We start from the raw sequence: 14835 nt of genomic DNA, 5'->3' as shown, positions 1-14835 counted from the left end.
GAGCTTGAGCCATCCCTAAACAGGTCTGAGCTAAGGGTTTAATGCTGGTTCCACCACTATTTCAATAGCACCGTGAGTCATTTCTATGTGATGCCTCAGTTTCCCTGTTATTAAGGGGTGCACATGCATGCATACAAACACATTAAATCATTCATCATGATTTCCAGGTAGTTTTTTGACTGGGTACCAGCTGTTTACACCAAGATCTGAAACATAAAAACTAAAAGAAGTGCTAAATATTAGTTTCCAAAAGAGTTGCAGGATCTGGTGCCTGATACTACCAGATATTGCTCATGAGAAAATATTAGATGAACAATCTATCCAGAAACACCCCCAAAACTGCTGACCTCCTTTATCCTCCACCCTCCTCTTCCTCCTTTGCCCAAGGAATGAATCTTAATGTCAGCATAAAGTTAATGTATATATGTGTACTGCTTCTGAGGTTACCTCGGGCTCAGTTCAGACCAAACAGACCATCCCGGCTTCCCCTTATTTCCAAGTAAGATTTGGGAAGCATTAGTTTACATTTGTCATCTGATATAATTATTTTATTAATTACTCTTGTCGCAGACTTCTACCTGGCCTAATTGGGACTGGGTCTCCGTTTACTGTGGGTGTTGCACCCAGTGAGTTAAAAAAGTTGACGATCAATTTCAAGGCAGTATCCCCAAAAGGGCGTGAGCCAGGAGCAGAAGGAAATGGGAAGGCAAGGGCGCAGGGTAATGGAATGGCATAAACCACCCGTGTGCACAGGTTGATGGTTTCATTTCAAGTAAATGTTCCTGGCTTTACCATTCTTAGAGAATATCTCCCCCTTCGGATTTCTGACGCTTCTCCATTGACTCTCTCCCCACTGCCAGCTGGAAAAAGTGACCCGGGGCTCTGTGCACAGAGACATACACAAGTGTCTGTGTACCCGAATATATAATCATCACGTTTTAAATTATTTAATGGTGTTGGTTTTGTCACGGACAGTCTCTTCTAATCTGTACTTGTTAAAAAAAAAAAAAAAAAAAAAAAAAGAATAAGCAGGGGAAAAAAAGCGTGTCCGGTGCTTGCGCAGACAGCCGATGTACTCGCATCTATAAAGTCTGTGGGAGTTTGGGCCCCTTCCTTATACATAAACCGCCCTCCCTCCTGGGGTGTCTTCTCCTTAATGACGTTCGCGCTAATTTAGGCGCTCGGGACCGGCTCAGCCTCTCGCCCAGCCCGCAGCCTCCACAAACATCCTGAAAAGCAACCTGAGCAGACGTCCCTCCTCGAGGCAGTCCCAGGGATTTTCTCTCCCGAGCGGTTTGGAGCGGGCGAGCGAGAGAGAGCGCTTGGGTTCTGCTGCCTGCTCCTCCCACCAGAGACACCCTCCCGCCGCTCCCCGCCGAGCCGCGCCGCTCACACGGCTCCGCCGCGGCGTGCGGGACGCGGGCACCGCGCTCCGCTCCCGCTGCCGCCGCCGAGGGAAGCGCCTCGGGCCGCCGCCGCCGCCGCCCCGTCCATGGGCCGGTGCCGCTGATCAGCCCCCGCCGCCGCCGCCTCGGGCCATGAGCGGGCTGCGGCGCCTCCGCGGGGGCTGAGCGGGGCCCGCCGCTCGGTCCGCGCCCCCCGCGCATGCCGGTGGCGGGGCGCGTCCCGCGGCGGGGCAGCCCCGCGCCCCCCGCGCCGCCCCGCAGCCGCCGCCGCCGCGCCGCGATGCCGGTGGCGGGGCGCGGGCAGCCCGCCTCCTGGCTGCTGGTGCTGGGCGCCGCCGCGCCCGCCCTCTGGCTGCGCTGCGTGCTCGCCGACTTCACGGTGGACAACGAGGTGCACTCCAGCTTCATCCACCGGCGGCTGCGCGGCCCCGAGCGCCGCGAGATGCAGCGGGAGATCCTCTCCATCCTCGGCCTGCCGCACCGCCCGCGGCCGCACCTCCACGGCAAGCACAACTCGGCCCCCATGTTCATGCTGGACCTCTACAATGCCATGTCCGTGGAGGAGGGGGCGGCGGGGGCCGCCGGTGAGGACGGCGAGGGCTTCTCGTACCCCTACAAGCCCATCTTCAGCACCCAGGGGCCGCCTCTGGCCAGCCTGCAGGACAGCAACTTCCTCACCGAGGCTGACATGGTCATGAGCTTCGTCAACTTGGGTGAGTGCCGGTCTCGGCGGGGCTGGGTCCGGGACAACCGGGCAGCAACCGTGCCGGGGGGAGGCTGGAGCGGGGACCTGGTCACCGACGGGAGCACAGGGGTTGGTGGCGCAGGTGGCATCGGTTGGGAGCTGTTTCCCAGCGGGTCAGGTGGGTGACAGCCCACCTGGGCAAGGAAGGGCAGGTAGCGGCCCTCGGAAGGGTGGCTGCTTTGCCAGGGGTAATTGAGTGGCATCGGCGGGGAGAGGGCTCTGACTTGGCCATCGCAGCGTTTGGACACCGCGAGCTCTCCCCGCGCTCACACACTCCGACACACTGAGAAGACTTTGCCGTCTTCTCCCTTGCATAGTTCGCTGCACGTCAGAAATGGGATTTGCAGGTAGGAGTTAAACAGAACGATTAGCAGGTCTGCTCCGCATCCCACACCGCCGAGGAAGACACGAAACCCGGGCAGGAGCACGGCATGGGCCCCGCACCGCTGCCGGTGCCGGGCTGGCGCTCCCGCGGGATGCGGAGCCGCCGGGGCAGCGGGGAGGGATGGCTGGGATGGTTCCCCGCGGCATCCCAGCGCCGCGCTCCCTCGGCCCGAGGGGCTGAGCCGCTCGCACATGTTCTCCTAATGGCTTGGGAGGGATTCTACAGTAAATCCTTATTTACTCCTGCAGCTTTTCCTGTTGACCCCGGTTTGTGCCGCTAACTCGCCTCTTTCCACAAGCACATGTGGATGGGTTTATGCAAACGATACGAGAGCTGGCACGCTTTGTATGCGCCTCGCTAGGCCTCCCTAATTGGATGCCACGGCCCAATCTCATTTCTATTTGCTCGCTGTAGATTGCACACCCGTCTGGACTGACTTGGCCGGATTTGAGTAAAACATTGTCAGGGTGCACATTCTATTTTAAATAGATAATTACAGACCTGGCTCGCTCTATCCGTTTTTAGCCCTCGTCATGTGCGGCTCTTAAACCACACACATACAGATTGGGTGCCTGCAAGTTCAAGGCAGAACCTGAATTGCATTTACAAAACAAGATCAGCTCAGACTGTCCCAAACAAAGGGAAACACAAAGTGCAAGACGAGCACACCTCTGGCACATAACCTGCCAGGAATCACAGACCCCCATCTCCAATAAATCCATTAACACCTTTGTGGATGTCACTGTTCTGGACACTTCCACTGTCTGGAACTTCAGAGGCAGCAAAGATTAAATCACCACCTAAACCACCACCTCTCTAATCCCAGCACTTTAACTAACGTGAAAAGATCAGCCGCCGTAAAGGCTCTGTGACACACGTTAATAATTATTAGACACAGTAGCCATCCCGGCACAGTTCTTGCATGATAAGGAGCCACAGGACGCTGTGGGAGAGCTCCAGTTTGCATGAGCTGCTCCTCCTTATTAACTGCCATAAGCTTCCCAGTGGGAAGCTCGGAATTACATCTGGCCCGGGGGCTGTGCTCTAGGAGGGCTGGTGCTTTCCATTTGGAATTACAGTGTTTGTCTAGTCTCTGCTGGATACTTAAGCCGATGAGCAACGATACATTTACAGTCAAATATTTGAGCAGTCAAAAGTACCAATGGCAGTCAAATATTTGATTTTAAAGATAAGGGTGACCTTGCTAACGCTGTTCCCCCGTGGCTCTTGGGTCCTACACCGAGCGCAAGGGAGAGTCCTGAACAGAAGACAAAAGATGTTGAAATAACAATAGCAAAATTGGCGCTTCGCTTTCCATTTCAGTAGAGAGAACCTTATGAAACAATGTAAGTACATAATGGGAGGGACTTCAGCTCTGCTCCTCAGGTACAGTAATTTACTGAATCATCAGGGAAACTGCAGCGCTCCTGTCCCACATTTCCGATGTAAGGAATCCTCCTTCTCAGCTCACGTAAGAGTTATAAGAAAGAATTAATGTTCAGGCCATGGACTGTTTTGAATACAAGGGAGTGGACCCGATCCATAAATGTGAAATAAAAGTTACAATTTGGACATGTCTGTGTCTATGAGAGAACTTTGTGTGGATGGTTTCACCTGTACAAGCCGTAACCCCCAATAATCGACATCCTGATGCGCTTTGATGACTGCAGTCATATTCATTCATTTCAACCTGCCAGAGTTTTTGCCAGCTTAAAAATCCAAGAGTGTTCTTTACGCAAAATCCCGAATGATTATTTTATTTAATTGCCATCAGCATGGTCAGGGGGCAGTAAGAGCACAAGCAAAACCCAATAGTTTTAAGGACAGGTGGAATTACTATGAGCAAGGCACATTTTGAAGGTTTATCTGTGCTGTTTTGTTCCCTTGTCAACAGTGCATGCCAGGACGAGTTTAAAAAGGACACAGATCTATAATAGCTTTCTTCATCGCTGTGCACACCTTTCATCCCATTATAGTCATTGCTCTTTCATCTTTATAGGACAAAGGCAGGCTTGTTTATGGAGGTTTTAATGAATTAGAGCAGCCACTCACTCTGTATATAATCAAACACAACACCTGCTTTGAGACATACAGTTTTCTATGACATTCAGGGAAAATTAGAAGATCTATTGTAGAAGTGAATTTTTTTGGAGACTTTCTACAATGATCCCTTTTAAAGCAGAGCTGAATTCTTAAATGTGGACTGTAGTAAGCTGTGTCCTACTTTTGTAAGAGATACTCTGTGAGCATTGCATTTCACAGGTAGGCTTTTATTACTATACCACAACCATCACAATGAGGAAGTGTCACAGCATAATAAAGTTTCATTTTAGCACGGAGGAAGTAAAAGCCAGTAAAGAAATAATACTTCGAAATTTCAGTCAATAAAAAACCATCAATTACAGGCCTCCAAATGCTAATCTACAAAAGCACTTTTTTGGCCTTATATATATTCTTCATCCATCTAGTTGTACAGCTTTAGAGGGAATAACATTTTTTAAAAAACTACATTGCAAGATTTACTGGGCTCCGTAGTAAAATCCCAACAGCAACCCCCCCACACATTGATTTCTATGGAGATAGTGTGTATATGTGGTCCAGAGAATTTATGCTGGGTATTGGTAGGAGGAACCAGAATACAGGTGCTCTGTTTTGGGGAGCTTTGTACCAAGCAAAGTTTTACTTACTGTAAAATCTTGGCAACTAATTAGATTTAGATTTATAACCAGTTAATTCACAGGCTACATTTTGTCTTAGCTTACACCTGTGCTAAGATGAATGGGGAATGGAGTTGTGTCAAGAGTGAAGTTATATGTAAATTAAAAGAGAATTTAGCCACAGTGGTCTGACTAAGTCAGCCGGTTAATTACTGGCTAATTTTGTAAAATTTATTACTATAATTTTGGCACTTGCAATTTAATTTCAGATCCTGTCTAATACAGTTTACAAGCAGATCCATTTTAGGAACTGAAAAAAGCCAAAGCATTTTCTGCACAAGTTTAATTTCAAGTTTATAAACAGCAGCTAAGGAGTAAACATCCTCTAGATGACTTAGACCTTCTCTTCTAAAAATAATTGCGTTGTCCTTATGCCGGTAAACTTGCCTTGGTAAACAGACTTGCTTAGAATATTTTTAAAAGAGTCAGCACAAGTGATATGCAATTTGTTAATTTGTCTCGTGGTTGATTATAAAATGAACAACATTGTTTAATCCAGGCAAAAAAGAAGGGGAGATTGTGAATTAGTCATTCTTGGAAGGAGCACTTGAAAGTGGCTTTTGTTAATATAAATCAAGAAGCTGAAGAGCCCCCAAGTTTCCTTTTATTTCATACCATCTGGCTATCCTTTTTGTTGACAAGTGTTTGGCATACAGAACCATCTCTTTGCCCTTTAATAACAGGCTTTAACACTGTAGGGTATTAGAAAAAGATTCTATAACAGTTAAAAAATTTCCTTCGGGGAATACTTTATAAAGTGAGCACGGGCTGCAGGCATTTGCAGCTGTAACCTGGCTTGTGTTAAAATTTGGAAGGGGCTGCCTTGCATTCCAGCTCACTACAGGCCTTCATTGGTGTACAGCCAAAGGTTAATATAGATGTCACACAGTTTTTCTTTGGAGAGCCTCAGATATAAGAGTACGAGTACAGCTGTGTTTTTAGTAACCCTTTCATAATCACTTCTTTTAAACCTCATTTTCCTGCTTATATAAATCAAAGATTTTCAAGGATATTTGACCTGGATTTGAACTTATTTGATCTTCACATATTTCCCACTTGAAACAAAGCAGATTAAAAGTTAGCCCTGGATGCCTGGTTGCCATCACATGGTTTGTCCATACATTAGGCCAAGCCCTCGGCTTTTTTTTTCCTCTCTTTCACCTAGGGCTGTTAAAAGCTCTCAAGCCTGAACAGGTACATCCCATAATTGTTTTGGGCAGTGTGGATATGTGCAGCACTCACTGGTGAAACACTGGCTAAGACAGAAATATTGCAGCCAAGTAATGTTACAAAGGACACTGCAGCAAGTGACAAGCAGGTATTCTTTGAATGTACAGACTCATCTCAGAGAGAATTTAATTAATTTTCTACTTTCCAGGTGTAAAATGGCAGGACAGGAACGATTTCCCTCTGCCATGTGGGTGTGCTGGTAGCAGAGGAAGGAGCAGCCAAGGACAGAAGTCCTTACACAGGGAAAAAGGACCTGGAACTTGTCCCCACCCGCTCGCACACAGCAGATTTATCCCAGATTTATCCCAGAGCAGGGTCTTTCCTCTGTTCCCACACAGGCTGTCCTGGGGGGTGAATCCCCCTCTGCGAGCTGCAGTTTAGAAGCCAAAACACAGCAGCTCTTGGAGGGCTTTGAAGGAGACAAGGCTTGATGGCCAGGTCTTGTGATGCTGGTAACAGGAGCTGGGCACCAGTGAAGCGTGCAGGACCTGCTCCCGGTGCCCCCAGCTGTGCCATGCCTGTGTCCCTGTGTCCCTGTGTCCCTGTGTCCCTGTGTCCCTGTGTCCCTGTGTCCCTGTGTGTGTCCCAGCACTGCCCTGCAAAGCAGCTTTAATGGCCTCTGGACAGGCAGCACAAAACCAGGCACTACATTCCCTGGAAATAAGCCTGAAACACATTTTCGGGTCGGCGGGGAGAGATGTGTGAGAGAAGGTTACACAAGTGGTTGGAAACATTAATTAAAAAAAAAAAAGAGATTATAACTATTAAAGGCCAGTCAGAGCCGTTGACAGGCTCCTTTTAAATGGGACACTGTGATGTTTTAGTTTAATACATTCTGGCAGTGTCACCGGGGTTAAGGCTAATACTGGGATGTGTGGATCCTGTCATGTTATTGTCAGGAGGAATGCAGGGATTAGGTCTGAGAGTGGCGGTGGGTGAGTGCTGCAGCTGTGTACACTTATTATAAAAGATTTAAGTCCCACTGGTAAAATCAATATATTAAATTGCAAGAGCCCCTGTTTTTAATTAGTTTAAATCAAATATACGGTTAGTGCCATTAGGGCTGCTATCCTTGAACTGAGTGAGGAAATGCTAATATTTATATGGAAACTGTTAATTCGTGGTTCAAATGATAACACATTTAGTTTCATGCCTCTAAATTGTCCTAACTGGATGAATACCAGTGAGAAGTTGCAATGATGGATGGAGTCATCTGAGCAAGAACACAAGTAAGCAAATTTTGATAGCCTGCCAGATAAAGAGACTACCTGTTGATATACAGCATTAAGAGACCATGATATTTTAAACCCTTTCCAGTCCTCCTCTCTAGGGCCTACATCAAAGTACTTTTATGAATTAACTACATATATATATCAAAAATACATACTATTACTATATAGAAATGAAATATGCTATTTTATAAATGTGTATTTCTTCTCTAAATTGAAGAGACTTCTAAAGAAATGAGAGAGCTGTTTAAATTACTTTCAGGATGAAGATTTTCCTTCACAACTGTTTGAAATAAATGAGACTACACACAAAGACTAATCACATGGATAAAGTTCTGCACATGCTTAAGGTTGGAAAAATGGAAACCCAAGAGAAAATTCTTGGCTAGGTCTTCATTGGTGTAAATTGTCAAATTTCTACTGAAGCTGGCCCTGTGGTCTCATTTATACAACGCTACGTCCAAAGTAATTCCCATAAAGTCCCTCTTGATTTACACCAGCACCACTGAGAGCAGAACTGGGCCAGAGAAGTGCCCCTGTGTTGAAATAACGAGCGTGCAGTAGTTTCTGCTAGAGCTTCACTGAGTTTTTCCCTTAATCTTGAAATTGTTTCTGAGGGAAGTTTCCTTTGCTGCAAACAATCAAAACATGAACCAGCTCCTATTAGTCACTGCTTATCATTATTAGCCCGATCCATGTTGTTGAGCTACAGCTGAATTCCCATCCTTGCAACAAACAAAGAGTTGAGCAAATAATGTTTGACAAAAATGTGAAACTGATATTTCTTAATACAAGACATATTTCATATGGAGAAACTTCAGTGCTGAAAGATTCCTGGTATCAAAATATCTGAATCATAGTACAAATAAACAGCGCCTTGTAAAGGCTGCGGGGCCAAATTCCGTGCTGGAGTAATTCCACTGAAGTTAGTGGAACTGTGCCAGGAGATAAACTGCCATCTAGATTGTTTTGGTGTTGAAGGTTTTGTCAGTAAAAATCTTTGCTACAAAAGAAGGTTGCAGGTAGCAAAGCTGAACCCATTCTAATTAAAAAAGCCCTTTTGGAAATCCTTGTTTTATTGATGAGGACCACAAAAAGTTTGCTGAGCCCTCCCTTTACTTGGGTGTATGTTCTACAATTCCATTATTTATACATAAATATACCTGATTTACAGCAGGTAACAGAGAAGCCATCCTGGCTGTAATCTCCACCACACTGTGCCTTACCCCTTCTTTTAAATATTTGTGTCATCTACATCCCAAAGTCAGTAAAAATCCTTCAGTGATCCAGGCTGAGTGGATCGAATTAATGGCAACTTTGAGACTACAAGTTTTAGTGTAATTGCTTTATTGTTTTGGAACCAAGATGCTTACAGTCCAGTTCCTGTGCAAACATGTTTAACGTGTGTTAATGTGTTTCAAACCCAGACCCTCTCCACAAAATTCTGCTTTTCATTAATTGACATCAGTAGCATGGTACAGTATTTCAAAGCACTGGCCAAACATAAACTGTGTTTCTAATTTCCTTACTTTCCTGTGTTTGGAATGCCAACGTTAATTTGTTCCCATGGAAGAGTGAGAGCTGCCAACCACAGTTTTATATAAATGGCTTTACAGTGCAGGGCTGCCAACATTAAATGATACTCAGGAATTTTCATGACATTTTGTATTTAATGCTGTGTGTGTGTGAGAGAGAAATTGAGGGAGATGTATGGCATGTTGAACAGCACAGGCTCTGATGATCAAGGCAAATATTTGAAGAAATTGATCCTTTGAGGAACTGTTACTTAATGTTTCTTCTCATTTAGGATTTTTTAATAGTCTGTCAGATATTACATAGCATGTTCCTTGTGCCTAGAAAAAAGCTGTTTTGCAGGGAACTTTGTTGCTAACGATCCAAATAATTCCCCCCCGCAACCCCCAATAATTTTAGTTATTTATTAATAGATGAGCAGATGGACTTTAGTTTATATTGTTCCTCTGATCATTCTGAACTAGATTGTAAGAATGTGGTATTACTCAACATGAGAAAATGCAAAAGCTGAAAGAGCTGCCACAACTAAGGATCAGGGGAATTAACTGATTTTGGATAAACTGCCAACAGGTAATTTTTCTTTAGAAGAATAGGAGCAGCTAGATAAAATCATTTGCCTTTCTTAAAGAAAATCAAGCATTATCATAGTTTCTTTAGTGGTATGTCTGCCTTTGTACATAAACCAATTGTGAAGTTCCCTTTAAAGAAAGTTTATTTTAAACTGTTAATGGTAAAAACAAAGTCTGTTTATGTATTTCTCTTCTTATTCCTGGAAGATATTCAAAATACAAATTGTTCATGTTTCAGTAGATTCCCCTTAATGAGTGCTATGGTTTATCTCTCCATTTCCCCAGTTTATTGGAACAGGTGCAGTGTCTGCCATCTGTGCCAGCCCCTGCTATACCAACAAACAAAGTGTTGTTTTGGTTCACTGGATTTTAAAGTCTCCTGAGAGTAAAGAAATGAAAGAGAAAGAATTTAGAAAGTGCCTAGTGAAGGAAAGCCACTTCAAGTAATGTGCTTTGTCACTCAAGTCTTCCCGTAAATTACCTTAAACTATTTCTAAACTGTTTGAAAAATATTATCCGTGGAGGATTAAGTTTCTGTTGCATCTCCGAGGTTCCAGACTGTTCTTTATCATCTTTATCCTACCACAGTAGCTTCCAAGTTAGAGTATTTTGTTGTCAGGTTGAATTAAATTTTACAGAAGTAAAAACTCTTTCTTCCTTCTCTTAAAGTGGAAGAACTGTGAATATTCTTTTTTTCTTTCTTTTCAGTGTTTCGGCTTCCACCTCATTTAAGAGATACTGCAAATAGCCATCCAAGTTTAAACAAGATTATGTTGTAATTAGACAGACAAACTCATAATTATTTAAGGGCTAAACCAACAACAACAACCCTTTCAGGTTCATTTTGACAGTGTTTATCCAGTGTATCTGGAAAGGCTTACAATTAAAGTGCCTGAAGGGTGGGGATGAGATTTTTCAGCATGCAGTCAGTGCTATCGGGTCCACCTGGCCTGGGAAACTATGCAGGCTTTGTAGTGGAGAAAATCCCTCAACTTAGATCTTCATGGCAAGCTCTTAAAAGCTACCTTCTTTTAAAAAAACACACACACAAAAAACCCCAGCAGGGAAAAGGAGGGGAGAGGGAAGGCAGCTTCCCCCTAAGCAATAATTAAAAAGAGCTCTCTCAGGGGTGCTGATGAGCCCATCGTCAGAGCATCACTCTGTAAGGTTTTCCTTTCAAATGAGCACGAAATTTCCTCTGGTTGTGCCGTGCTGAGTGATGCTGGGCTGAATCACCCCTCAGCACAGCCCCACTGATGTCACCCCAGTGTCCTCAGCTGCAGCAGCCTGGCCCCAGGCCACCCCGGCAGTGAAGTCACCACCTCTGACACCATCCCAGGAGCTGGCACTGGTCCTGTGCCCAGCCTGGGGGCTGGAAACCAAACCTGTCCTGTGCCCAGCCTGGGGGGCATCAAATCAAACCTGTCCTGTGCCCAGCCTGGGGGTTTTAAGTCTTCCTGAGCTTTGCCCCTGGCACTGGAGCCCCTGAGCCAAATCCTGCCTTTGGCCATTGCCTTGGCACTGGCGGGGCTGCCTCGGCTTTACCAGTTGTTCTTCCCACAGCTCAGTGGCTGTAAAACTTTTTAAAAGAGACCAGAGGAGCTTTGGGAGAAGTGCTAAAAAATGCTCATAAAATAATACAGTATCGGTTGTTGGGAGTTTTAATCCTGATGGAGAGAGCAATCCTTCTTGTGTGAGGATTGGGGATAGGGCTGGTCCTATTTCCCTGTGTGTACCTGGAATATTCATTGACTGTTGTGAGTCCTTTGGCACCACAAAGGAAAGCAAATCCATGTCTGTCATTTAAATGCAAGATTAAAAATTGTAATTTAGAAATTCCTAATTCTGGTGCTTGCATTTGAGTGCTGTTCTTTTGTATCCATATTTTAGCAATTTATTTACATAAGGCAATTATCTGTAGTGCCATGAATGATAACCAGTCATCACTAAGAGGAATCCATTCCTAATTGTATTTGTTCTACCCACAAGCTGCTCCTCCCTTGGTTCTCAAGGTTAAAACTTATTGCTTCTTCCATCACTAAAAATATTCTGAACAATTTAATCTTGCTACTTTTATTTGTTTATTACTTTGCAGTCGTTATAATCCCACGAGGACTTTTTAGATGTTAATAAAGAGTACTGCACATCACTTTTCCTGAAGCTTGTGTGGCACTATAAACATCATGCTGAGTTTAAGTTCCCCTTTCTGACCATATCCTTAAAAAATCCAGCATTTGTTAAGAGAATGGAGGGGAGTCTTTTTTAATTTTCTTTTTAACAAAAAGAAATAAAAGAGGGGGGAAAAAAGAGGTAACTTTAGCCTCAATCTGCTAGCTACATAAAACAGTAAATGTTCAGTTGAGGCAGGGAAAAACCAGAACTGCTAGAGACTGGTTGTTTCCTTTTGGAGGAAACAATAAATGTGCCCACTTGTATTTTAACAACATTACTACTGGGCCCCCTAATTACACAAATATACTTGTAATAAACTGCAGGAGAGAAGAACTGAAACAGAATCATTCATCACAGATCCTTCTCCTCAGCTCAAAAAGAAACTTTTGGGTAACCACTCTTAAATCTTGGCCCAAATGAGGAGATGAAGATATTCCAGCACTGTGTGATGAATCATTTGTCTCCTGAGACAGGTGAAAAGGAGAAGCAAATCAGACATGTGGTGTAAAACTCCTCTCATTGGTGTGGACACAACTGTGACCTCTGAATACAATAGTTCCTGCAGTCCATGGCATGCACTGTAATTAAATTACCAAATATTGGAGTCCATACCCACGGAAACCTCTGCCTGTTCTGCTGTTTTAAAGCCGGACACAGGGAATACAGAAATGCACGAAGGAACCCAGAACCAGGCAGAAACTCATTCAAACAAACCCAAATCTTTCTGCAGCAGTCAGTAATTGTCTTTTTGCTCATTAACCCACAGCTGTGAGACGAGAGCTGCCTCAGTGAAAATCCTGCAGAGGAGGGAGGTGAATCTAATCTGACACACTGAGAGCCTTTCCCCTGGGCTGGCAGCTGCAGTCCAGCCAGGGAGCAGTGCCTGGCAGCAGGACACCGAGCTGGAGAAGAGCTCGGAGCTCCTGCTCCTTCAGAGACGCTTTCACAGCCCCCCACACTCATTTCTGTGCTATTTTTGCCAGTTGCACACAGCAGGACGTGAGCTGCTCTCCCCCTGTCCTCTCCAGCCCCGTGCGAGGACACCGGGGTGTATTTCAACAGCTGATCTTTTACCCCAGAACTGCAATTGCAAAATTGCCTTTGAAGACACACAAAAACCAAAACAAAACAGAAAATGCTGTTGTTAGGGGCTGACTCAGGAGGCCAGCACGGCCCAGCCCTAGCGAGAGGCTCAGGAATCCAGCAGGGCTGTGGTATGCAGGGCTAGGTGCTGCTGATGTCACTGATGGGCTTATCTTGTACCAAAAGAAAATTCCTCTTGTATAATAGGGATCGTGGGTGGGAATTAAACTGCAAATAAATCTTTGCCTCACCTTCGTATGCCGTTGTGCCTGGGGCATGGGCCACCAACGTTCAGAGGGTAAAGGGGACAGACACGTGCACATGCTCTGTAAGGGAATGTGTCATGTTTATCTTCCTGAGGACATTCCTGAAATAACAGTCTAAACTTGCCACCACTCTGCGACGCTAACATTTTACATCTGCAATCAGGAGTATGTGTGGATGTCAGCCACTCACAGCTCCTTAATATTCACAGCTCTCAGGGCTGTATAGAGTTAATAAAGGACAAACAGCCGCCTGCTTATTTCTCAATAAAATAAATGTGTTGCACAGCAGATATTCCTAGAAAGCAAAAAGCTCCTCTGTATCAGCTGTGAGTCCCATCACAGGCTAAAGGACAGTGAGAGGACGTGTGGTGCTGGCAGGGAGGGTCATCCCAGGCAGTGACCTCCTCTCCAGGTCCTGTGTCCCCAGCCCAGTGCCCCACCTGAGCTCGCCTCTCTTGGCAGCACAGAGGAAACATGATGATCTCAAAGAAAAATGTGAACTAGGTCAGGGAGTCACACTTGCATGAGGAAGGGCACGCCACAGTGTCTTTTTAAGCAGCAACTGAAGTTTCTAGTGGTTATTTTCCAAAACTTCTCTCCGAATACTTCATTTCTGTCTAATAAACTGTGTTAATACCACTGGACCTCCCACGCACAGCACACCTGAGAAAGAGGCAATGGCTGCAGCAGCCTGGGTGCAGGGAGAACACTCTGCTCTGGCAGGGATTTCCCCTCTGGGGCAGCAGGACCTTTCCCCTCAATAGTTTGTTGTCCCCTAATCTCCCAGCTGGCCCAGAGCTGCAGATGTTTGTTAGTGCACAGAAAGCTCCAAAGGCCCAGCTGGTCCTGGGGCACAGCTCAGTGTGCACATTCCAAGCTGAGATTTTGCTGATCACAATCAAAGGCTGAGATCCTTATCTGATGGCCCCGTGCCTGATATCTGCTGATTTTGTAATGTCCCACAAACTGCTCTCTCAACAGCACCAGAATCTGGGATTTCAGCTGAGAAATCCAGCCAGTCATATGGCTTCAAACCTGGGAAACTGGTTTTTAATTATTTTCCTTCTATCCCAGTAAACCACAAGAAAGGCTGGATTCCCTGGGACTCCTGCTGTGTTCCTCCCAGTGCAGGTGTAGGCCCACACTCCTGCAGCATTTGGGGGGGATGCTGGAATTGTTGTGGCAATACAATATTAAAGGAGGATTAATTAGATTCATGCTATTTATTTGGGCAGCTGTTCAGTAGATGAAAGGAAGTGTGATGCAAATGAAATGAATGAGCCTTAAGAGGCCAATGTCCAGTCACTTCTCCACTCGTGTCCCTCAGCACAGCTGGTGCAGAAATGGGCACATTCCTTTGGCAAAAATGAGGCATTTGAAGATTCCATCAGCTGAGATTTCCCTTTCAAGTGTTGCCAGTAGATGCACAGTATATACATGTGCTTTTAAAAGACTTTTATTTTGAACTCAAGATGTGAATCTATGGCATTAAGAAAAGCA

The 14835-nt window shown here is 45.3% G+C and overlaps 1 protein-coding gene across 1 annotated transcript in view; it reads left to right on the top strand.

Moving 5' to 3' along the window:
* Positions 1-1038: 1038 nt before the first annotated feature.
* The window catches only part of BMP7 (bone morphogenetic protein 7), a 39382-nt gene continuing 25585 nt past the window's right edge, over positions 1039-14835 (top strand). The window contains exon 1 of the mRNA XM_063404217.1: positions 1039-2119. Within this exon, the coding sequence (XP_063260287.1) occupies positions 1606-2119 (514 nt within the window). The 5' untranslated portion in view covers positions 1039-1605. The remainder of the gene's footprint in view (positions 2120-14835) is intronic.

The sequence above is a fragment of the Prinia subflava genome, chromosome 8 (genome assembly GCF_021018805.1).
Source record: "Prinia subflava isolate CZ2003 ecotype Zambia chromosome 8, Cam_Psub_1.2, whole genome shotgun sequence".
In the NCBI taxonomy this organism is placed as follows: Eukaryota; Metazoa; Chordata; class Aves; order Passeriformes; family Cisticolidae; genus Prinia; species Prinia subflava.
The sequence above is the reverse complement of the archived record's forward strand: the minus strand, read 5'-3'. Positions and strand labels throughout refer to the sequence as shown.